Below are 27,244 nucleotides of genomic sequence, written 5' to 3' on the forward strand. Positions count from 1 at the left end.
ATTACCTTTATCTTTTATCGTAACAGTAATTAAAACTTGCTACTGTGCAAAGTTATTCCATCAAAATTTCAGAATAACTGTATACATTATAAAATGAACAAGTATTTCTAAATTCTGCCTTCCTTCAAAATTAAAAGCATTTATCCTTTTCATTTTTCTTAGGCCAAATATAGGATCCCCCAAATTACTTTGTAAAAAATATTCCAGGATACAAAATCCAGTGAAGTACGATACTGCCACCGGCTTTCAATCAAACAAAGTAGTTTTAGAAAAGTGAAAAGCCAGTATTCAATACTGCAATTGCTCACAACATGGTTTTCTCTTTGCTAGAGGCTTTGGAAAAGCTGTCGAAAGGCAACTTGTGAGGAAACACAAACGGCAGCCGCTTGCCTCCCGTTCCAGCCTACCCCAACAGCAACGCCTCTTCGCCCAGTATAAGCCACGGTTCACCCACAGCCCACGCGGGTGCTTCCAGGCACGCAGGCGAGGATCAGGCAGGGATGAGCTTCAGCAGGGAACCTCCGGGGATTGTTTTCCCCGTGGCGGTGAGCCGCTGGTGGGGCAGTACCTCTTGGTGAGGGAGGCTGCCCCAGGAGCACCGTCTAACGTGCCCCTACTCCCCCTCCCCGTCGGCCGCAGCCCCAGGGCTGCCGAGGAGGGCAGCTCGGATCGTGCAGGCGGGAGGCGCTTGGCCTTTCGGCATACGAACGCTACTCAAGTAGCATCTTTTCACCTCTTCAGGAAAGGGATGTCATGACTCATTTGTTTTATCTTGCTGTTTATTCTACAATGAGGACTTTCAGTCACTTCATGACTCATTTGTTATATCTTGCTGTTTATTCTACAGTTAGGACTTTGAGGGGGTAAATTATTACAGTTATACAAATCTTTAATTCTTGATATTCAGTGTATATATGACATGAAGGTCGTATACACATATTCACAAGCGCGCCTACGTTGACCAGCCACAACTTCCGACTTGCAGAGGTTCATTCAAAGCTCATTTGAGRACAAGCCAGACAGTGAATCAAGAGAAAATCCAGACTGTATTTTCTGCCTTATAATGTTTCCAAGTACAGATTTGTCTGGAGTATGGCCATGGTGGACAACTAGTCCTGTCCTGGATGCCCYTATGTATGCCATCTGCTCTTCAGTCTCCTGTATTTGTCCGAGACCCAGGTCAGATAAGATGATGAAAAGGAAAGGAGGCTTCTTACCTATGTGTAAACTCAATAGCTCTAAAATCTTACTCTAGCAAATAGCTCCACTGAAGGGATAATGGGAACCCTACTCCATTTGTGARAAAAAGGTTATCACAAACATCAGAATCACTTTTCTTCTTGAAAAATGTTAAAATAGTACGATAAAAAATAAATCACAATTACACAGAAGTCTTTCTTCACATATCGGTAGCTTTATTTATATCCACTTCAGAATTATACTTCATTTTACTAGCTAATCCATATCATCCCCGAGTATGTTCAATTCAAGACTGCCCATTGAATGTTGCCTTATGGTGAATGAAAGAGGGAGCTGTCAAAGACCTTCTGAAATGCTGTAGTGGGGATGTGATTTGATCCGTTTGTAATGATTTTGGTTATGGTCTTTTTCTTTCTACCCATGCTCCTTTATGTCATTTTGGAAAGCTTATTGCTCACATTAGAGCAATACGGATCAGCAATGTTTGCTACTACTTACATTCTCTAGATTTGTTTCTGCACATGAAAAGCCAATAAAAAATAATTATTTTACCTACCTAWCCTTATTTGATTCTTCTGAATAACCACACTTTTATTTTTATCTGGGTAGTCTCAGGATTTCTTTGCATGTGATACTTCTGCCAATTTTATAGTCTGTTTTGCCCAGTTGTAAGCTGGAAAGTTGGAGGTTCAGTAACATAGGCTGAACTGGGATATTATAGGACCACCACTGCATAACTGCATCACTGTTGCTATGGGGGATGTGGAGGTGCTGCCTCACCCCACCAATTTCCCTCCTCTCTCCTGCGATGAAGAACCAATGAAGGTAACCTCTGTCCACTTAATGTCTGATCTCGCTATATTTAGAAAAACTCATTAAATTATATTTAGAGACCTCGTTAGATTTTAGCAAAACAGAATCAGGGCTACAGCTATRTGTTATTAAGCTCGTGAAGATAACTACCTACTTTGCCCATACCTTMGGTAAGCCCAATCAAATAAACAAACACAATCAGGATTTGCAAACACGGGAAACAGCTCACACCAATAATGTATTTTACACTGGGTGCTTGGAAAAACTTTCAAGAATGCAAGTGGTGACAAAACATCTCTGGCATGCCAGCAGGCACTCTGTGTGACTCTGTGAAGGCCAGCAGATGGCAAACAAAGGCATCCAGGGACTAGTATTTTACAAAACAAAGTCAAGATGACAGATCTGAAATATAAAATGTGCACTGGTCCTGATAAGATGGCAAACAGCCAGAGCATATCACTGCTAGTATCTTTTTTTTTTTCCCAGAATGCAAGGGAAAACAGAAACAAAACAAAACAAAAGCAGTAAAAATCTCACATTTTCCCAGATTCTGCAAGGAACTTCCTTTTCATTTTATTTGATTATACAGAGATGGCGGCTAGGACAGGCTAAAAGGAAAATGAATAAATGAATGAATAAACAAATAACTGATGCACTAGACTGGTGTTACAATGTGGAAAATGGAATACATGAAATGTTTTTTATATAACTTACTGTGTTGCTAACACAGTATTTTAATATTTTTTATTTATTTTTAGGCAAGAAAAATAGTAGAATCAGAATGTATGCCTAGATCTTTTTTTTTTAATCATTTGTCACAATGGTGAATGAAGGGAATAAAAAATAGAAGCATCTGTATGAAATAGAGAGAGATAGCTAGGTGTACAGTATAAAGTAGCTATATAGCAATAGGGGGAATAAAATACATGACAACTCAGAAAATAAGTCTCAGATAATTATGATTAAATATTAAAATTCAGTAGTGGAATTCAGAGTCTAAGTTTATCAGGAATAAGATTCTTATGCCTTCTCATGTGCTGGGTTGCTTAGTTATATACTTTCTTTTGCTGTAAGCAATCACTTACACTCATTCTGTTCAGCCAACGTGATCACAGCCATGAGGAAGCCTAGCCCAGAAAACGGCCTTGTGTATTTTGAACAGATTTTTGGCCCAAATATTTTTAGAACCTTTATTCAGGCTACATATAAGTGTCTCAGTCGGGAGATATATTAAGATCTTGCTTCATCCCTGAAATATATAAATAGTTGTAACAAAAGTACTTAACTTTTATGTCGTAATAAAATTATGAAGCTCCATTTCAGGCCATATTTCATGCTACTGCCAAACTGTTAGAGAAAGCCAYTCTTCCAATGCTAGAAATATTCTCTCCTAAATTTCTCACCTAAATTTTTTCATGGTCCATTTTTACCCATTTATTAGGTTAAACTGTCATTGAGTTCTTTTCCCTCTCAGGCACTCACTTTGAGGTGTTGGCAAAGCAYAGTAGTATCTCGCAGGTTGTTTTGATCAGTTAAATGAGCCAAGTTTTCTTGATCTGGTCCTGGAAGATACATTTTGCATTTCTACAACCACTGCATTACCAACTGCAAGTACTTATCTTTCTTTCTTGTCACAGCAGCTGTACTAATGAAACATATTGCTAGGAGACTTCACACTGGATTATGTCAGCAGTTAATAAGCAAGGAAGGTGACATTTTTGTTCAAAAATGTTTTTTTCCCATTTCCTCGTGTCTCCTCTGTTCTGTTTCTACCTTATTTATTTTTAAGATCTTAACCACTGAGATCAGTCTCTATAGGCAGCTTACCACTTCTCTGTGGAAGTCTCTCTTGAATTTTGCTCGTTATATCATTAAATAAAACTCAGCATTTACTAATTATGATTTCTGTCATCTAAGGTCTTTGAATCAGGTTTACTGTCTACTTAAAACTAATTTATTTTGATGTAAMTCAGGTCGGCCCTAGAATCATGAAGGGGGCAAAGAAAGTGTAGAAATAATATGAAATAATGAAGGATACTGGATGTAAGAAGAAGCAGGTCACCAACTCCATGAGGGACAGAAAACTGTGAAGAGAATGTATTTGTTACTTTACTAAAGTAAGAGAAGAATAATATTCATTATGTACAAATACATATATCTATATATACAAACATATGATGTTCAGTAACAATGCTTCAAAAAGTCAGCTTTGTGTCCCTCACTAGTCTGATATTTCAGTGATATTTTGGAAATTAAACAAAATTTCCACATTTTGAAATCATACAATAATGTATCTCAATTTTCTCAAAAAATAGAAAATATACATAAAAAGAACAGAAGATTTGAGCAAGAAATGACTTTTTTCAGTAAGGTCACCTTGCTGCAGATATAAATAATGGAAAATTAATTATTTTTGTAGATGATGGGAAGTAAAAACACACATTTATCATAAATTAGTAATAATGATTATTTTTACAGTTTCAAGCATTAGTGAAGTTCAGGAAGAACCACAGAGTGAAAAGAAGATACATAAACATAAACATGTATGTGTATATATATGTGTGTGTGTGTGTGTGTATATATATGTGTGTGCATATATAAAACATATAGAGATGTATATGGAGAGATATGCTCTTTTATATATATATATATTTGTGTGTGTGTGTGCATCAATGTATATACACGCATATGTATACACACATACACACACACATGAATTTACAAGCTTCATTACAGTCAGGTATTAAGTAACCATAACTGGTACATAAAAATCTAATCATCAGATGATTTTCATTTACTATATAGCATAATAAAAGGGAAAWATAGCTAAGATTATTAAAACAGTCAATTACAATTTCAAACTTATGCACTGTTTCACAGATCAAGAAATGTCAGCATCTTGCTTCCCTGTGTACAGTAGATTTAATGTAACATAAAATGGGATGCAGACAAGAAGCAACAGGAAAACAAAAGTGTGAAGAGCAAATGATTATAAGCAGCTTCCTGAAAGAAACTTGGACTTGAGCTGTATGAAGAAGAGACTAGTGTAACAGAGAATAGTCCAKTCTAGACTATTAACCATAAAGACTCTTGCATTTTTTAATCTTTTTATTTAACTCTCAACCAGACCAAGACATGCTAACCATTACCAGTTCTGGCATAACCATCTACCACACCAAATATTTGCAGTGGACTTTTTAAAAACAGCTTTTAAAGGAAAATATTGTTTTTAGTTTAGAGATCTCTTAACAAAAATGATATAACACTATTGCTTAATTTCCTAGAAATGTTRCCTATGATACTGCAAAAAGTCGTATTTGCTAATTAATTTGGAYATCTAGGTGTTTTCAATATAAACATCAAATTACTTTCATCTTCCTTGAACATCCTTCTTGCTAATGTTCTCTATTTATACATTTTCTTAAGTAAATGAAGATCAAGTGAAATGACAATATTTAGTCTTAATTCAAACACTGAATAAGAATTACTATGTATTAGCACTCATTCTCATGTTACGAATAAATACGAATAAAAAGAATTTTAAGATTGTCAACTCTTAATTAGGTATCTAAAATTTTACATTAATTTTCCTCTCATATTTAATGGGATTAATACAATACTCTATCTATTGGGTAGAGAAAGGTTTCTCACAAATATTCAAAGCTCAAAAGCCAAATTATATTAGAGTATTTGTACCAGAAGCACATGTAAGACAAAATTTATCAGTTGGACACTGAGAAGTGATTACAGTCAAGAAATTCAGGTAAATTAAACAYAGATAGGTATCCACTGAATTATATGGAGATGTTAGGTATGACCAGAACAATACAAGTAGTATTCTTTTCTGAGTAAAGCTCAAAATAATATATTATCTCTCTTAAGTATGACTRTTTTCTGAAAGCCTGTTAATATTAMCATTTGAAGAGAATGGTTGTTATTTATGTGGTTGTTTATTTTCTTAGGTAGTGTGCTCTATATTTATAGCATCTAGACCAAACTGCATCTTTAGATGATGTATTTAAAAATAAATAAGTGCACACAGTAAAATAAACAAGCAGGCATCTTTTCCTGTCYATGTGAACACAGAAGAGTTTTATCCATGAATAAAGAAGCAAATTTGACCTGATAGAAGCAAAAGTCATTAATCAGTGAAAAGAAATTTGTCATACTTGCYACTGAAGTATTGTTAACAGTATATTCCCAACAGCCTACCAATTAATTTGTGTTTTGWAAAGAAAATGACAGCTTTTAGGTTAATGTTATGGTTGTGTAAGATATTTTAACTCAGGGGAGTTACTATCTTGAAAACTATAAAGTAATTCAAGTACCTTATATACCATAGTGAAAGGACGAGAGGCGAGAGGCGATGGATATACTCAGTACGTGGGCACGTCTCAGTAGATATAAGGATTGCTYGTCATGTGGGCCGGCATCGGAAGAGGTTACCCAGAGAAGCAGTGGAATTTCCCCCCTTGCAGATAAAACTCTGCTAATCCTGAGCAACTTAATCTGCCTCAAAATARGTTTTGCTGCTTGGTGCAAGAGTCTGGACTAGATGCCACCCTGAGGTCCCTTCCAGGCTAACTTGTTCTGTGGTTCTATATGAGGGAATCTGAAAATATTTTCCTTAAACACCCACCCTAAAAGAACATGAGCAGAAAGAGATTCTACTAASCTCAAGGTTTTATTTTCAGAAAGCTCTAAAATATGTTTTTCAGAAGTTCTTTGTTGTTTTTTTATATGTATGTATGTTTGCATGTGTATGTACACACATAGAACGTATACAGGTACAATACTATATTGACGAATACTGTGCACCCATTATCAATGTAGATATACACCAAAATCAAAAGTAAGGATATGACGAATCTAAGATTGCCTATGAAATCTTTCATGAATGAATTACGCAGCCTGCCATAATCATATATTTACCCCCTGAGGTAAATTTCTAGGGAAGGAGATATGTGATTTGTTTGTTAATTTTTAAACCATCGTTTTTAGTACCCTCTAAGTGTTGTTGTAGATAATAAACTGTGACTTTCCTGATAATTTTTTCTGTGATGCTTAGTTGCATAACATCTGAACACCTCATGAAAAAAATTAATTGATATTCCTTCAAAGAAGAGAATTCCAGTCAATGTAATCTTCTACTTTGAGGAAAAGCTAGTGCCAAGAAATCAAGAAGTTTTCCTTCTCTAATATTTCTTCTCCATCAAAACATTTACACTCATGAGTTGTCATAGGCTGTCTATGTAATTGTTGCTACATGATTTAATTATCAAAAAGAGATGTAATTATTAAAAAAACCTAGCAGGAAGTATTTAACTCCGTTCCTCAGAAACTGTCAGAATATTACACTGAATGAGCAGGAACAGTGGCCAATGTGTTTCATAGCGGCATGATTAACACAAACCCAACCTCACAGCTCATGCAACCCATTGAGCAAATGCCCTTTTTTCCCTAGGGATGTAAGGACTCTGGATCCTATTTAAAAATATTCCACCAGAGAAGAAATTCAGCAATGAAATTAAAATGAGTTCAACCATGAATTGATTAAATTTACTAGAATAAGTGTACTCAATCCTGCCTTTGGAGCWTATTTATTCAATGGACAATTGCCATTTAGCAATGTGCTCTGGAGAAAAAAMCATCCCATTTAGTTAATGAATTGCATGCGAGTTCAGTATCTTGAGGAAGAAATTTATCATGACACGTGAGATTACTGCACAGCAGAGCGCAGTATTCATAGGGAGTGTGTTAATACTGTTTGTTTTAGATGACTAGCATCTAGTGCCTATCACCGTAAGAAAACGTATTTTCTCTTTATGGCTTATTCAGCAAACTATAGTCTCCTTGACGGTGAGCTATGGCACTCYTACAATTCCTCATTCCAAGAACCTGACTGAGAAGCCAAATTCTTTAAGGACCTGGGCATGCTGAACTAGAGAAAGCCATCTTCAGGGAAGGGATTAGTCACCCTCCTCTCTACCACCACAGACTCCTGCTATCATCACATCCTTACATGTTCATCTCAGTCAGGTACATAATAAAGCATTTCCTAATTAAAATAAAAGCCAATAAAATTCACACCATTTTTCTAAAGAAAGAWATAGAATGAATATTAATACATTTCCACATGGAAAATCACACATCCCTGATTCAATAAGCTTATTCTCTAGTCTTCTSGCACATTTGGCTTTTTTCTTTATAACCAAGTGTCACTAGAAAATAAGTCTAAGGACTTTTTTTTTATACATACTACCACCTTCGTTATTTACGGCATAAAACTTGAGTAGGTAATTTTTGTACAGGTACATTATTTCTGATACTATTTTTATCATCAGAGAAGTGTKTTCTATACTCAAATACTGTATTTATTTAGAGAAGAAAACATCTCAAATATAGAACCTGATAAACAATTGTACAAAATCCTTTCTTAATATAAATATAATGGATATCAACCTTAGTGTRAAAATGGCTTAAAATGACCAATTCAGGTAACAAGAGGTCACAGAAACTATTTGCTATCCAGTACACTTTGTTTGTATGTTGCAGACTCTGAAATGCACCACACAGTGGTACTCAAAACCATCTTTGTCTGGTTTAACAACCATCTACATAACCATCAAGTATAATCTGGCACCGACCAATGCRTACAGTGACTGATAGGTGGCAAGCTTGTACTGGCAGGCTAGGAACATAGCAATCAAGAYGAAACTGGAGAAAACACAGTCTTTTTGAGTGAGATCCAGTTAAATCACATCTCATGTGTTACATGTCAACAAGTCAGTGTCCATAGATGGATACTCAATCACAAACATTTGTAACTCAAGAGAAATGATTTGCAAGCAAACAYACAGATTATTCTTGCATGCCATGAGCTAACTGCCTACCAGCTCACTGTAACATATACTTAGATAGACATATAGACATATCCTCAGTAACCTACTGATTCATGGAATTTATTTCTACTTTTATTACTAAATACATCCTCACACAGAGGATATAATATTAATTCCCTCCAACTGTTATTTTTTSCTAAAATTAGAGAATTTATAGCCTCTAGCATTTAACAGAAGTTAACATTTTGTCAGAATATGTATGTTTTTAAGGTAATCAGGATTTTAGGKTATCAGTATGTAAAAGGAAAAAGTATGTTTACAGTACTTGGTATTTTAACCTTTCATACTTACCATCACAAGTTGGGAGAGGGTGACTCCACCAGTGATTTTTTTCACAGAGCAAAGGCTCTTCATGACTCAGCCTATAACCTGGATCACAACTAAATGAGACAGTGGARCCTATAGAGAAGTCATGTCCATAACGACGTCCATGCACTGGTATTCCAGGATCCAAGCAAGAGTAAGTATTAACAGTTACACCTGGATAAAAAAAAGGGGGAGAGGGGAGAGAAATAAACAAACTACGTATTTCTAATTTAAGCAGCCTTGCTGTGCTGAAATGAGAAAAAAAAAAGGTTCAATTATATTAATTGTATTACGTTTCTCCATGTTTCTGTATATACAGAAAATTTTGAAAGGACCTTATAGATAATGAATTGCGTCCTGTTGCTATTGCAGCCAAAAACATCACATTGTTTACCATGGCCATCCCTCATACTTCAAAATGGATGAGAATTTATCCAAAYCATCAGTTCCCCAAAACATACAAGACTGTATCAATGGCAGTACACGAGTGCGGGTTGGGACAGTAAAGAATTTAAAACTAATTTTCTGAGATAAATTGCCAGCACTTTGAAATACAGCTTCACGTGACATTTTCTGGAGTTTACAGTAACTCATGGTTATGGTTACAGTAACTCAAATAACAGCCCAAATTTTACATAACTAAAGTCATCTCCACATAYACTGCATTCATTATCATTATCATTAGCGGTCAGGAAGAGTGTAAAATGATCATAATTGATGTAAAAACTAAGAAGATAGCAGAATTCTCTGGTGGTAATCCCAACAGGCATGAAAATCAAAYGAAAAATAGATGTGTTCACAACCTTTACTAACAGATTAGACAGCGATTTTAAAACTGATATTTCACATGAAAATGTGACCCATTAAAAATATATTTAGAAGCACAAAAAGTATTTTTTTCTGATCAATATATATTAACAAAATTCATAAAGACATGATATTTTATGGATATTTTCTACAATWAACTACATGTTACTATAATGATTTGGATATTTCAGCATTRTAACAAACAAATCATACATGCAGAATCCATAATCAAGCAACTCAGTAGTTTGATTTTCAGCAGATTAGTGTAAATTGCATTTCTTATTAACTTAAGTGAGAGCTGTAGGAACATCAATCAGACCAGTAATTCAGGTTTTTGCCATAGATTTTCATAATCCTACTGATTTTATGCAGTTTTACACATACAAAAATGCACCGTGCCAAATGCATGAGATATAAGAATAACAAGGCGTAAGAGCAATCTCCAGAAGAACTGTATTGGATTCCAGTTCCCAACCTTTGATTCTTAAAACAGAGAACACAAAAGCAATGACCTTAGACTATAAACAAAATTTCTGATTATTGTTTTGAAGTTTAACATCACCAAAATTTCTTATGTTGAAGAAATTGGAGCTCTGATTCAGGAATTTACTGTAGAGCAGACCTGTATATCTTTACCTACATATATATGTGACTATAGCAGMAGAGATGGGGAAATCAAATCATACAGTCCAGAATGACTTACTTTCATAGTGAATCTTGAATCCATTGTTGGAACGACTGTTGTCAGTTGTGAAGAGAAGATAAATGAAATTGCTACTACTAAAGAGGAACTGTGGGACCTGTGTACCATTGTAAGATCCCAGAAGAGGCGATAATAAATTTGGTCCATCATGAACTTCTAAAACATCATAATTGAGTTCTGTCTGAAATCTAGAATTGAGGAAATACACACACACAAATACAAAAAGCAGTTAAAACTCAGCAAACATACAAACTATGACATATATTTAAAACTTTGCTTGTTTCCTGATCAGGTTCTTTGAATTATTTCTCCATATAATACCTATGAYATTATCATAATATATTATATAATGTAATTGATATAGTAATAGAATTTTAGTTAAATGCTCTAGTAAAATGAGAAATAAGCCTCAACTTCCTAGGCTGCTTTGTATCGCAGGAAAGAAAAGCAAGAAAACCATGACCTGCTAGCCATCGTTATTTTTTATTTCAGAGCACAAAATAATTTATCACTGTCATTTTGGAAAAAATAAGTAAAAGTAAAAAGGATATGTTGATATGTTCCTTTATTACACCGATTCTATTTGGCACAAATATCATGAAAGTATTTTGTATTACCAAAGAATCCTACTCTGAATGTTTACCCTTAAAATCTGTAAGCAAGCATGTAATTATTTAACCCTTTTCTGAGACTCCAAAAACTTGCTCCAGCTGAGGAACTTGTTTGGTCCAAACTASTGGTAGAAGTAGTAGCAAAACAAAAAACAAACAACAAAAAAAAGGAAAAAAGGAATGTATTTAGAAAGCTCTGCAAAGGGCAGAAAGCATCTGTGCTGTCTTTATCAGGGAAAAGCAGCGTGTGACAGTGCTGCTAGATACCTCCTTGCTCTTCTGGTTTTACACGGTATCAGTAAGCCCAAACTGTCTGGCATCTGCTTTTGTCTGAGTGTTTCCTCTCTCTCTCTTGCTCTGACAGCTCTTACATCAATCACACTSCTTTAATGCACTCTCCGATGGATTACTGAGAAACTCGTCCAGCATTGGAAGAAATAATTAGCAGCAGGACACTATAATGGGCTGAAGAGAGGGGCTGAAAGAGTTGTGAAGAAGGGATTACGTATTATGTCTTTGTTTAGTATTTTGTCTCAGAAAAATGATCAATTTAAATTTAGTTTGCACAGTCATGCTCGTATCATTTTCTCATTGAATCTCCTTCCACGTGATAATCAGCCTGGCTATTTGATAATTTACATATTACCTGGCTAGCCTCTGGTACATTATGGATTGATTAGGAAAATGAGTAAGAAATTATTTGTGGTCTTGACAGAKTAACGTTCTTCCCTTCTTAATTAGCCACTATTTTTAAATTAATCTGGATGGTGTCTTTACTATGTGTKGCCCATTTTCGCAGAGGATGCACAAACATTCAATCAACCAGACAGGAGTGAAACAAACTTTACCACTGGAGGGGACAGCAATTTTTTTTTTTATCTTGTTTGTACAGATGTAGTAATTTTAATTAGAGCACACATCTTTGCTTCTAAGAGRCAGCCTATCAACCCAACGCAGTGTTAGGACACGAGCTGAGCTCCCCATCTCACAGCATGTTCTCATTACTCAAATGTGATTAGTACTCCAATCAGCAGTTCGATGATTAACATCCCTAGCATTTAAATACTCATAATTAGGCTTCATGATAAACAACCTATTACAATAAAGAATGACACTCACACTTCTCCCTTCTACTATTTCAATTCAGCCTGTGCTGCCTTAAAAAAAAAAAAAAAGATAAGAAAGAAAGAAAGAAAAKAAAATTCCAACAGATAGTTATAACTATATAACAGGACTAAAACCTTCAGACTGCTATTCACAGTAAGCAAAATATGAGCAAATTCACAGGGAAATCCTGGAAGTACTCAGACTAATACATTAGCTTTGTCTGCAGATCYGATTTTTTTCTTTTATACTAAGTCACTGGTTGCACACAACAGAAATACTTCACCACTCAGACATCAAATGCAATAGTTTGCCCACATGCAATGTTATACAGGAGAAGGTGTAGAAAGATGGGAGATTCAAAGTGAATGGAAATTACTGTGCTAGTGATAAACTGAAAAGTAATACAAAGATAGCATTCTGCAGGAAACCTGTATTAACTGTTCCAAAAAATCCAAAAAGAAGGAATTTAAAGGTTCCAGACATGTACAAAAAATGTTTTTCCTTGACAGAGCCAGAAAAATATATTTCAAATAACTACATATATAAATTGGAATTCTCAGTATTTGTACATAGAAAGGCTGGAAATAGCCTTTCTCATTGTTACTTTTTGAGGACAGAAGCTCAGAAAAGGCAGAGGTATTCAATGCCTTCTTAGCCTCAACTTCTACTGCTAAGACCAGCCCTCAGGAACCCCAAGCCCTGGAGACTTGGGAGAAAGAAAGACTTTCCTTTGGTCGAGGAAGATGAGCTTAGAGATCACTTAACTCAACTAACACCCACAAGCCCATTAGGATGGGATCACCCATGAGTGCTGAGGGAGGTGGCTGATGTCATTGCAAGGCCACTCTCAATCATCTCTGAAAGGTCATGGTGATCATCAGGAGAAGTGCCTGAGGACTGGAAGAAAACAAATGTCACTCCAGTCTTCACAAAGGGCAAGAAGGAGGACCCAGAGTACTACAGGCCRGTCAGTCTCACCTCAGTCCCTGGAAAGGTGATGGAACAGCTAATCCTGGATACCATTTCCAGGCACATGAAGGACAAGAAGGTAATTGGGAGTAGTCAGCCTGGATTCACCAAAGGGAAATCATGTTTAACCAACCTGATAGCCTTCCATGATGGAATGATTGGCCTGACAGGTGAGGGGAGAGCAGTGGATGGTCATAATTGATGTTACTTGACTTCAAGAAAGGCTTTCAACACTGTCTCCCATAACATCCTCATAGGCAAGCTGATGAAATGCAGACAGGATGAGCAGGCAGATGAGGTGGATTGAAAACTTGCTGAATCACAGAGTGCAGTGGTGCTAATTAGTAACACACGCAATTAGTAACACAAAGTCTAGCTGGAGGCCAGTAACTAGSGGTGTGCCCAAAGGGTCAACACTGAGCCCAATACTCTTTATCTGATTTATTAATGACCTGGATGATGGGGCAGAGTACATCCTCAAGCAAGACTGGGAAGAGTGGCTGATACAGCAGAGGCTTGTGCTGCCATTCACAGAGATCTCAGCAGGCTAGAGTGATGGGCAGAGGGGAACCTCATGAAGTTCAACAAATGGAAACGAGTTTAAAGTTTTTTTAATCAAAAGAGAAAGCAATCTGATTGTAATTTTAAAGATGCATATTTTAACAAAATTTACTTTCTATCTTGAGAAAAGCCAGCTGAAGTTTCCCAAGTAGAGAGAGTGGAACAAGGGCAGTCAGACTAGAATGAGTCTTTCAAGAGAAGCTACTACACACATTTTTCAGACTGTGAATTTAAGGGTTTTTTTTTAACTCAGAAAACATTGTGCTAATATTTTGCAGAATGTTTTTATTTTGGTATTTACTGAAATCTTTATTTCACTACCAAGTTTATGTAGCAACCTTTTTTTATATTAAGATAACTGTATATCTAAGCATATGTGTAAGAATACATATAGATAAATTTTACACATATTCACGCATAGAAATACCTAAACACATCTATATGTAAATAGGGCCTCTCTGTATTCACCTTGCTGCATCTCACCAGCAGGCATATCAGTCCAACTTATGGCAAGTGACAAGAGTGTTAAGAATGAGCAGTGATAGAAAAAGATGGAAAGAAAAAATGTGATAATGAGATTACTTTATAAACAAGAGTTCTTTCTGWCAGTTGAAGAGAACAYATCTAGTTCTTACTTGTTTTTGTTACAGGAATAATAAATATTGTGYAATTTTAGGAAAAGATGTTAATACACAAAATATGCAGGGAAGGGCCAGATTTAATAAARCTCAGGCACAAGGGAAGGAAATGCAGCTGATTCAAAATTTGGGGGGAAAAAAGCAAATGTTTCTCAGTTTGAACATACTTTTCAGATCAAAACTGTAGTTCAAAATGAAATGTTGAATTAAAAATTAATTATTTGGAATGATCTCAWAATTTATTTTCTTTTCACAGACATGAATTAAACAGAAGTTTCCAAAATTTTTATTTTTTATGATTTACAATTATTAATAATCTCTCTTAATTTTGAACTAATATGAGTTTGYTGGATTTGTACAGGAAGAAATTATTCACTTCTCTTTTGTATTTTAATTGTCAGTAATTGGTAAAGTTTTCATTTTAAGTTAACGTACAACATTAGTGAAAACAGAAGACTACTTTGATGCTAACCATGGGAAACAGATTTAAAGTATCTGTATTACATGTCTACTGATCCTATATAATATCATATCATCATATTAATATAGTGTAAACTATAGTACTAGAAGAAGCTTACAAAGGTAGTTTGCTAAGAAAAAATGATAAATTGTATATCATGAAGAAAAGCAACTTTTGAATTATATTAACATGAAGCAACATTTTCTCTTCAGATTGACTGTGACCAGGAGTAGTCAAAACAGCAACTAAAAATACTTTCATGRTATTTGTGCACTCTAACTTCAAATATCACAGGTTCTTTGTGTTCTGGATCATCATCTAACTTATTAGCAATCTAACAATTAACTATGTAACAAATAACAAGAAGACTATAGTATATATATAGTATATAGTATATATACTTGAAAATAGACCATAYGGCATTTTTTAATTAAATTTTATATTTTGCCTTCTTTTAAGGAGCTTAAATGAAATGCCCGTGTCTTGCTAACATCAGCACTTTAAGATCCTCAACACACTTGGATCCTTGGAATTAGAAAGGGCCAGGAAGTAACAGGCAGTAACACAGACAAAATTGAATGCTGCAGTGCATATAAATGAGAATTTCACCCGGAGAGCACACATTCCTTTCACAAAAACAGAGCAGCTGACCTCAGTTAAATATTCACAATGGATAAAAACCTGTGTGCATTTAGTTCAGAGTTCAAGATCTTACCCACTATGTTTAAGGAAAGGATAAAATAATTTAAAACTTTAAGCATTTAAAAAATAACAAATACGTATGATCAAAATGAAATACAGTACTAGCTCCTCTGGCTAAAAAGGGGCTGAAATACAAAATTAGATTCTTCTTTCTTTTCCTTTCTTTTTTATGAAAAGGTAATTATGTTACACTTTAAGTAGATTGGGAGATAATATATGAAATCCACTCACATATCTCCTTCAGATCTTTCTAACTAAATACAACATTGCTACTAAGAAAATGGCTTCTTCTTGTGATGTTGTATATAAGTACAACTTGTAGGTTCTATTACTGGCACAGATAATCCATGCAGGCAGACCTTTAAACTCATGGGAATCTTGTTTCAGGATTAGCATTTCAGAAACCAATTAAAACACAAGAGGCCATATGCCAAAATACATGTAAAACAAACAAAAAAAAATAATGTTTGAGAATATCTGCATAATTCCTCACAGCAGCACAGTTATCTGTAAATTAAGCAATAAACCTTAAAAAACAGACAAAAATGTTAACTGGGGTAGACAGGCTCAAACATATGTAAAAGCATATGAAGTTCAACAGCTTTTCAGCGCATCAGAATTAGAAATTACATTGAAGATAAAATTTATGCTTTGAAGGCACTAAGGTGTTTTGGAAAGTCCTATTCACTGATACAATTGCTTCATTTCAGACAACGTGCAAATTAATTTTATGATACAGCTAATAAACTCCTGCTTCTGGGTATAAACTAAACAATATTAAGTAAGAAAAACATTAGTCAAGACCTTTCAAATGTAATTTTGATAGAGTGTCCTGGTTCAGCTTCTATCACCCACTCACAATTCAAGGAGTCTTTATAATACCCTGGCCAGCCTGGAGAGAGGATTACTCCACTGGGAGATGAAAAATGCCCACCACATGGAGCTAAAAATGAAACAAAAAGATATAATTTACAGCACAGACTTATCATTTGCAATTCTTAATTATTACTTTCAGTATAAGACATCCATACTGAATACACCGAAAAAATCCAATTGCAAGACGCAATAACKCCTCAAAGCTGACATAAGCTGTACATGGCTAGGAATTAGATGGAGAGAGCTGAATTAAAATTTTAAAAAGATAAAATAAACTATGTTCCATAAGTGCTGGCAAGAGCTATTAAATTGCACTCTTATGGTACAATCCTCTTTCCTATAATAAAGGATGTACAGTAAAATGAAATATTTAAAAACTGTTGTTACTCYTGTTTCTATTTGTGAGTATAGAGATTAGAAAAATACATAGAGAAATTTTAATTGAGCATCAAGTTAGAAACTTATTTTACTTATTTTACCTTTGACATGGTTCCACRGTGTGACCACACACATTTTGCTTGCCATGTTGGCAACTCAAATTCCTCATTCATGGAAAAGACATACTTACCATTCTTACAGAATTAGCTGATATTTTTAAAGCATTTTGCAAATGTAATAAATATTTATATTATATACTGTAATATATACATACAGATATCAGAAATAGTATGTAGCATTTCTCTCAGAGTAAGTGAGTAAATATGAGTTAGACAAATTGAATGAAAACATAGTTCAAAATGGTGTAGTTTGTAATGGTGTCTGAAGTTTTGCAATGGCTTAATGGCACATTAATTGCAGGAGTAATCTCTACAGTGGTAGGCATTATAGTGATCAAGTATTTTCCTTTGATAACAGTTCTTTTTAAATAGTTGAAAAGAATCTAGTACAGAATGAAGGAAGTTCTCACTAACCGACCAGTGACAAGACAAACAGTCATAGGGCAGAGAGAGATTCTCAGAAGGAGTGAGCATTTTTGCCTCACGCTGAATTTGGCTACAGAGAGCACTAGTCCATCCCAAAGCTAACGTCATCTCACATGTGGGAAGGCTAAGAACTCTGAAACCAATACTTCTGAAGGACAGATACTTTAAGCTTCAGTCTTGAAAAACTCTGTTCAGGTTCTTAATTCCATGCATGCATGCAAACCCATTAAATCTGAGTAGGTGAAGTTAAGTGCACGCCTATCAGACTTAGGTGAGATCATCTTCAGTGGTATGGAGGTGTGAGGAAGAGATTGTGGGAGTGCTTTAATGCTGGTGGCTGTTTGGGTTTTTTTTTTCAGTGGAGACAGATATTCCCTAAATATGGAAATAAATTCATAGAATTATTTCAAATTCTAGACATGTAAGAAATACAGTGATTTCATCATTAGAAGTAGTAATGTTTTTAAAAAAATTACAAAAATCATAATGTTTTTCTGGCAATTTAAAATGTCTAGGACAGTTTATGAATTTAATGTATATTCAATATGGCAGATTGAACCTATGTTATTCAACCTATGTATAAGCATTGACAAAAACACATCTTTCTACATATACATTACAGCATATGCATGATTATACATAAATATACCTACATACACAAATATGCCAAATGAACATCTCTCTGCTCTGCAAGAGACAAGACAGAAAAGCAACTGATCTCTGAATATGTTTTCCTCTAGAAAAATAAAATATGTTTTCCTCAGGCTGCAGTGTTACATTAACTAACTGTAATTATTTATTCCTGGGTCAAATTAATTTGTCGAGTACTTGACTCTAAACAAAACTTTTCCACTCACTGAAGTTCTTGCAAACTGGTGTCCTTGAGTGAATCAAGCTATTTCAGTAAAAATTGTTGCACATAGAGAGATTTAATAAGGTCTTCTTCTTAAAAAATAAAATGAATTACTCAGAATCTAAAGAACAAAAGAGGGAGCTGAGAATAGCAATATATAAAAAGCTTTTCCCAGTTGCTGAAACTTGCATGAATGTGCAATACCTGTGACCTTGTGAAGATACCTCATCAAGCTTTCTTTGGTGAAAATATGAGGTTTGATAATGTTAGAAGAATCTGGTAAGGTGGTAAGACCATAAGAAAAAAGACAGGTGAGGAGATACATAAATATCTAAAGCCTTATTTAGTGACTTGGATTATAATCTAGACACCTGTGCAATGTAGGCTATATGTTAYGTATACAAGTACTCTACAACAAATGTCATGGCTTTCAAGATGGTCAACAAAGCAAAACTTAAAGGCTGAGTTGAGAGTATTACACGGAGCATGCTCTTAAACTGGTGACCACGGACTCAAATGATGAACAGTCTACAATTTATTTTTATTTTCAGGAAATGATGACTTTTCTATAGAAAACAAAACCAACAAAATATATTGGCTAATCAATTCAAATTTTACAAGAAAAATGATTTTCTGTCACAAAATATTTTTATTCACATCCATTTATACATATTCCACATGAGGTGAAGAAGAGCACAAGCACCATGCAGATCACTGCCATATACAAGCAAGCAGGCAAAAGCAGAATTCTTTGCTTCCCCAAGGTGCCAGCCATGAAGAGGTAGGTAGCACCTTTTGATGACAATGGCAGATCAAACAAAATATACTGCAAACTAAAACTGTTTACATTACTCTTCTTCCCATTAACATCCTTTGAGTAATAGATTAGCACCAATGCAGTCTAGACTGAGAGCAAARACACACTATTTTTCGAAGAGTTCTCAACACTACTGTACACTTTGTATACACCTTATTCTAGAGAAAGTCTAGTTAAAACTAACCCACTTTTCCTGTATGTGCTATAAAAATAAGAATTGAACTGAATTAATATGTGCACTCTGCAGGTCAGCTTGAGAAGGTTATCAGTCTTATATTAATCCAGAAGGAGATTCTTGCAGAATAAAGGGTAATTTATAGTTTTCAGGSGAGTCGAGCAATAAATATTTAATCTATTATAGCCTTATTTCTTCAAAATCTTCTGGACATCTCAAATCCACCACTGGGGTGAGGGCACTGTACTCTGGAGAGCAGAACTTAACACCACTGAGAAGTAGAAGGCAGTAGTGAGCAGAGCTTCCAAGCTGCAAGCTGTGATTGTTATGCCAGTAGAAGGCATTAGTAACGGGTGCCCTGGTATTGAGTGAACTGGTATCAGGAATAAACTAAGGATCTTTGCCACATTAATCTTCTCTCTTGCACATGGCTTGGATACGTGCCAAGAATGGGATTTGTTCATATGTACACAAACTTAGAGAAGAATTTGAACTTTAAAATTGGTATAATTATTAATCAGGTAAGCTATATGGCAACTTAGATATATATAATTCCTCCAGTTAGAAGTAACATACYTTAAATACTTTCTTAGTTCTGATAAATATTAGCATAAATACATTGCCCTATAGAACTATAAATGCATGATAGATTTATCGTTATCCTAAGCTCCTTTACTTAATTGCTAATTAAGGATTTGATTCAATCCAAATGAAACTTGCTGAGCTTCCCAGAATCTGAGCCCTCAGGGACTAATATAAATACTTATGTTTAGTTTTATGATACCTTTCTACACAAATTTATTAGATGACCCCGGATTTCACCAAACTTCAAAGTTCTTACAGAGCTGATGTTATCAAGCTAGCTACTTTTCCCCTGAAATTTATTTTGTAAATTCATTGATAAGCATTCTACATTTGCTTTTCAGGCTCATCAGAGACATACAAGTATTTATTTATATCATCTGCATCTGTCTGTAGACACTGATTTTTATATTTGCTTAATGTTTTCTTCTATTATGGAATAAAAAGCTTAAGTGAATGAAGTATATGAAGGAATGCTGTTATATACCTTATGGATTTGCTATCTAGCTGAATGCAACAACTGTCATTTATTTCTAAACACAAGTTTCTAAAAGCATTTGCCTTATTGCCAGAAAACTTCAATATTCACTTCCAAAGCAAATGAAATCTCTGTTAGGATATCTTCTGAAGATGAAGATATAACTTGACTCCTGCACAGATGGAGTCAGGACAGAGGAAAATTACTGTTGCATGTAGATTTAATACTGACTTGATCCAGTTGCAAGTAAAGTCAATAGATAGCCTTAAACTGACTTCTTAATGAATAGGTCAGGGACATCATTTACAGCAAAAAAAGGGATAGGCAGTTAATTCTACTCTAGCAGTAGTTAGATGCAAAAATACACTGAATAAATATGTGATCTATAAACTAATCAATGTATTCCTCCTACAGATATGGAAAAAAATAAGATTGTCAAGCCATTTATCTATTTAATTCTAGAAGACACTCAAAGTTTCTGAGGACTAGAATTATGTAAGTACCCTCTTAGATAGAAGGTAGAAAGTCTTGCTTTGGGGAAAGAGAAAGCTGCATCATAATGTTTCAAAATACTGTTTTTTCAGTAAATATTTATGCATACAATGCTACCCAAATGATGAAAAGAAACAAGATTCATTATATTGCAAAGCTAAGCTAAGACCTCCTTCTGTCTGAAGCTGGGAGTCTACAGTTACATAAAAAAAAAAAAATCCTTTTGAATGAAACTGGGGGAAAAGAATTGAAAAAAATAAAAAATGAAGAATAGACTTCATGATTGTTTAGAACAGTGACAAACTGAAAAGGATTTAGAGATTTAAATACATAAGCTGAGGAACAGAAACTTCAATATAYTAAAATAAGACTCAGTAAAAAACGGAATGACTTTCTTCTTGGCTATTTCTTTCTCCTATGTATCAACAAGGCCAGTCAGGACACTATCTGGACTGGACTTCAAAAACATGGAGATGAATCTTGTTGGTGTACTGCTAACATGGTAGCTCGTTACTCTAAACAGCTCTCAAACAGGACAAATGTGTGCTTTCAAAAGAAAAAAGGCAGGAGTGATCCTTTCAAGTGTCTTTGGGAAACTGTACTACCACCAGCACCAAATCAGTGCTATCTGAAAGTATGAACAACATAAGCTGTTCCCATTACTGGCCTAATGTTCAGAGTTTGCTTCCATTGGTAGAGTAGTTATACAGCAGTATTTGCATCACTGGTGTGTATGCCAAGTTAGTCCACATTCTTTTTCTGCCCATAAAACWCTTACAAGAGAAATCCCCACCTGCAGACAGGACTAACGTCATCTCATGCAGCATTAGACCACTTTATTAAGAACTAGGTATTGCAAAGGCTTTGTGCTATCCATTTGCACAAGTCTGAATTTCATTTGGTGACRATTTGAACAAGTCACCTATCTTGAATCAAAAAGAAATACTATACATACCTCCACACTTTGGAATAGGTCCACTCCACATTACTTTTCCATCCATTAACATGCAAGTAATTGTTTCAGTTCCCTGTGTTTTAATAAATCCTTCCTCACAGATAACTGAAATTGAGCTCCCCAATTGAAAGTTATCACCAAAACGTCGAGCATTAATTGGTACTCCAGGATCAGGACACTCGTTATGTCCAAATGCTTTGGATATGAAAAAAAAGAAAAAAAAAYAAAGAGGAGAGGAGAAATGTTACAACTCTTGCAAGTAAGTTGATATTTTTAGGAATGYATTTATCTAGTAAAAAATACATTATTTACATTATGAAGTAATAAAGACAAAAGTCCAGCCAAGATGATAAAATATACACAAATACAAAAAATTGCTTAAAATATGATAAAGCTGTGCCAGCATAAATCTTAGTTAGGACAGCTAAAGGGCTGACTGAATTTCAGTGAGGACTAAGTCACCCTTCCAACAGCCCACCCCACCCAAAGTTACAACATTCCGTCAGAGGAGCAGTGCTGGCATCTGTGCTTTAATAGTTTTACTTGTCTCTTGTATTTTTAATTCACTGTCACATCCATCAGAGCCATACTAATTTCACTGTGCCTGATATTGCGATAGCTTGTTTTGCTTCCTGAACTGAGAATCCCTGAACAGTTATACTTGCGTGACAGTGSAGAAAGGAAGAAAATCTGAAATTTCAACCATACAGTTATCACTACACTCGAAGAAATTCCTAGTACATACAAATCCTTCCATAATTTCAAGTTTATCTATGAAGCAGATGAAAAAAAAAAAAAAGCAGTTTCCCTATATCTGTACAGACTATCATATCTGGATGCGAAAGTAAAGACAGTCCATGTCTATCACTACAGAATAGACTGTACACTGGCAGAACAGACCAGCCTATCTAYCTACCAGAAGTGAGCAAAATCATAGATACTAGTAATATCTTTAAAATGTCTGCATTCATTAGGTATAATTTATTTTTTTATCCAGAAAAGACTGTATATATATTTTAGTTAAAAAATAAAAAGTAGTGATTTCTCAATGAGAACAGATATCATTGGCACAATATCACCTTCCTCATTTCTGATGATTGTATATTATTTCTTATAAACATGCATACATTTGAAGAATGCATGAAAAGATAATTTTTGTACTATTATTCTGCAGTCTTAATAATACGTCTGCTATACAAAATATATCCAAGCTTCTCTATGAAATCTTCCAAATTAAAACATTATTCATAGAGAAAAAAATTATTTCTTAGAACTTACTTTAGAAGGGGAAATCGTTTGGTTTTATTTATAGTGCAGACTATTCAATTTACTATTTAATTGAAATCTGACACCTGAATCATATTAGTTTGCTTTCATATGTTTTGATTGCATCCTGCATTGTGCAAGTGTTTGCATTTTCAAATTTCAGTAGATACTCGCACACTGATTCTGCTGGTAAAATAACCTTTCCAGAAAAAAAAATGAAGAACTTCCAAGCATGTTAATATCAAATAAAAAATGGAAATGTTTAATTTTTTATTGTTAATACATCTATTCTTACATTTCTTAAGAATATTAGTTATATAAATATTCTATATGAGAAGAATTTGCATGTTACATGACTGGTACACTTTTCTGACAAGAATACAAATCATCATACGGTTTTCAACTCAAAATACTTTTGAAATTAATAAACAGCCTTCTTCCTTTTCAAGCAATCTGTATATAAAAGCCATCATTTTTTTTACTATAAACTATTAATACAGTATATATGCAATAAGACAATAATTAACTCCAGTTATATCATTTTGCATATTTTGAAGTTCTATTAGTATAGTGGCTTATTTTATTAAAAAAAAAAAGAATTTTAACTTAGTAACGAGATTTCTCTGAAGCTGTATTACAGAAGTAGAAGAACTACAATAAAGTAGAAAACTGAATGCATTAATATACACACATTTTGACTTAGATAAAACCATGTATCTTTGAGACTAAAACAATGCTTATATTGAATGGTTGCCTGCCTCGCTGGAGTATGGCATTCAAAAATGGTGCAACTGCACACTTTTTCACAGGAATTACAAACACTTTTCAATATTCTATGTATAGTCCTCATTTTCAGTGACGGGATTTAATGCCTGTTTCTATTACTAGCTTCAGAAAACATAGAGATAGATTTATTTTCAATAGTACTATTTATAAATATAGATATTTATAGAAAAAAGTGATGTGAGATATAGCTTGCATGTGACACCAGTTTACTGAGAGCGCAAAACAGGTCCATTGCTCTGTATTTGAGCCCAGGAGTTCAGAGCAGAGCACTTTTGCTCCTGCAGAAGATGTAGAGGATGGCTACTGAAGGTAAGAGCAAAGGATAACCCTTCTCAGCAGTGAGCCCTCTCATCCCAGCCTGGGAAGCCAAGCACTTCATGAGCAAAATTCAGTCTGCCTACCACTTCTGAGAAGCTTCATGTTAGATCTGTAATATCATTTATATATATTCCTTAAATAGAAAGAAAAAGTATGTAGGTATATATCCTTAATATTTTACACATCAACAATAAGCCAAGAAACTGTGGAAAGGGTCCTCATACTATATTAAATGAAAAGAGGAGATCCAGCTTTCTTGGGTGGAAGAAATCACTACCATGATTGCACTCTCAGTTTAAGTAATATCTGGAAAAAAGCCAGACAGTGTAATCATAGCACAGGGTGAAGTACTTTCAGTTCTAATATTAACTCAGAAGGACGCTAAAACCTGAATTTTTCACTAAAAAGAAAGAAAAGAAAAAAGCGAACAGGAGGAACTGCAACAATCTCAGGAGATATGAAGGCAAGAATCAAGCTAACCATAACCTATCTGGTCTGAAGTCTGCTCTGAAGAGGTCCACTGGCTCACATAATTGTTTTGGTAGATTGTCCTGCAGTTTTAACTGATAAATCTAGCAATGGCTTTGAAATAAATACAACCTTTTTCTGAGGACAATACTACAGAGGAAACAAAAGCTAAGAGAATATCAAATTATTAAGAGATACTTGATAGGAATAATTGTGAATGATTGGGTTGCTAAAAGTCATGCAAATAACTAATACACAAATTCAGTACTGTCACATGTAAACTCGGATTTCTGCATAGTGTGTAACACTGCATGAATAACTTTATCCTGGGAAGTACTTAAGTTAGAAAAGTTGAACAGGAGGGAATGCAAGCAAAAATGTATCATGATGCACATACCCCCCAGAGTAACAAGAATATAAAAAATGTATAAAAAAATGTATAAAAATAATGGAATCCTGACGTCTTGGCCTCCTGAGCTGATATCACTCGAGCCATCAGGCTGATGTTGAAGTCCTACAGTTTCACCTGTGATATGTTGTTCTCAGATACATAACTTCYGTTAGCAAAAGCACAATTAGACAGTTGCTATGAAAAGAAAACCAAAAACACGTAACTGGCAGAAATAACAGAACTAAACTTATACAAAAGTATTTGCCCAGCACCCCTGCACTAATCAATGAGCAACAGCTCAGAGCGGTCCACCAACCCTTAAAATTGAAACAAGTTGGAAGAYGCTCTTCACCTCATAACATTTGGCCACCTCAGTCTGAAGTGGGTGGCACTATGGTCAGGGATACCTGCCTGTGGGGAACCTCCAGGGATGCCCAGGACCAAAGGCCATGAACATCTCACTCCTACCAACCACTGACAGCCACCACTCCTGGCTGCAAAGACAGAGGAAGTAGAGACTCACAGAATGCTAGAGGTTGGAAGGGACCTTTGGAGTTCATCTAGTCCAACCCCACCCTCACCCCAAGCAGGGTCATCTAGAGCATGTCACCCAGGACTGCGTCCAGATGGTTTTTGAATACCACCAAGGATGGAGACTCTACAACCTCTCTGGGCAACCTGTTCCAGTGCTCAGTCAGCCTCACCATAAAGGCTTTGCCTTATGTTCAGATAGAATTTCTTGTGTTTCCATTTGTGCCCGTTGCCTCTCGTCCTATCGCTGTGCACCACTGAAAACAGTCTGGCCTCATCCTCTTCACACTCCCCCTTTAGATACCTGTACACGTTGATCAGATGCCCCTCTCAGTCTTCTCTTCTCCAGGCTGAACAGGCCCGGCTCTCGCAGCCTCTCCTGATTTTGAGGTTCCAGTACCTTAATCATCTCAGATTGARGCAGACTATATAACCTCACTGCATCTATGTGGCCATTTTTGGATTCTGTGCCTAGTTCTGATCTCCACAATTCAAAAAAGATGCATATGAAGTGGGAAGCATTCAGGAAAGAGTCACAGATGTGATAAAAGACTCAGAGCTCATGCCTGAAATTGAGGAATGCATTTTACTTATCAGAGGGAAGATTAAGGGATGACTTGAGTTTATAAATACCTTCATACAGAAATGTGAATGGCTCCTGAATTTGGGATATAAAGTGAAAGTAAGGAGCCAGAAGCACATATACAATTCTACGGCAACTTAAATCAACCTAATTTCAAGCAGTTATGTTCCTGTCTTTTACTGTACTCAGGAAAGCATCTGCCAACCTCATTCCCCACTTTTACATCAGCAGTAGTGAACAACAAGCTACAAAATAAATTGATACAGAGATCTGATCTAGCTGAAAATCACAGCCTTTTGAGTTGCCAATCCATGGTTATTAGAGCATTTTCTGGGACATCCATTTTCACGTGTCCCAAAGTTTAACTCATTAGAAATCTTTTTATTTTATCAAAGTCTGCAGAAGACCTGAAAACCTGAAGCCTGACATTTGAAGTCACTCAAAGATGAGACATTTTAAATCTAAATTAAGTTTACTTTTTATTGAATTTGAATTTATGTTTAGTTTTACCAGAACATGCATAACTATCTGAGACTACAAGCTGCAGGAATGAAAGAAAATATAGCATAAAAATAGTCTGTGAGAAACACTTTAAAATCAGATTATATTCTAGCAATTCAGTTTTATTCTTCTCTACACTATACTTGAAAAACATACTAATGAAGTTATTTATGTTAGTAGCCTACATTCTTTTTACTAAAGACTGATTATATACCTTTTCTGTAACATACTGTCTGTGCTCCTGAAGCCAGAAAAGAGAGTGATAGTTTTGAAAAAGATCGGCAAAGACACAGTAGAAATATTAATAGAAAATGATCTTTTTAATTAACTTTGGGTTTAAAATGCCAAGACAGAGTGAAAGTGATGCTAATTCATTTTCTACCCTCTTGTCTGGCCTTCAACTATTATGGAAAGAATATTTCTATAATTTATCAAATTGTAGCTGACTTTACTAAAGAAAGATTAGACTT

At 35.0% G+C, this 27,244-nt stretch overlaps 1 protein-coding gene across 4 annotated transcripts in view; it reads right to left on the reverse strand.

Moving 5' to 3' along the window:
• Nucleotides 1-27,244, reverse strand: part of CSMD3 (CUB and Sushi multiple domains 3) — a 678,537-nt gene that overhangs the window by 250,514 nt on the left and 400,779 nt on the right. For all 4 annotated transcript variants that reach the window (XM_085321107.1, XM_085320309.1, XM_085319522.1 and 1 more), the window contains 4 exons: nucleotides 21,931-22,125; nucleotides 16,584-16,722; nucleotides 10,732-10,919; nucleotides 9,207-9,395 (listed from right to left, as the gene is read on the reverse strand). In XM_085321107.1, the coding sequence (XP_085177233.1) occupies nucleotides 9,207-9,395; nucleotides 10,732-10,919; nucleotides 16,584-16,722; nucleotides 21,931-22,125 (711 nt within the window). The remainder of the gene's footprint in view (nucleotides 1-9,206; nucleotides 9,396-10,731; nucleotides 10,920-16,583; nucleotides 16,723-21,930; nucleotides 22,126-27,244) is intronic.

This window comes from Rhea americana, unplaced genomic scaffold, assembly GCF_003343005.1.
Source record: "Rhea americana isolate MKP2758 unplaced genomic scaffold, rheAme1 scaffold_0, whole genome shotgun sequence".
Taxonomy (NCBI): domain Eukaryota; kingdom Metazoa; phylum Chordata; class Aves; order Rheiformes; family Rheidae; genus Rhea; species Rhea americana.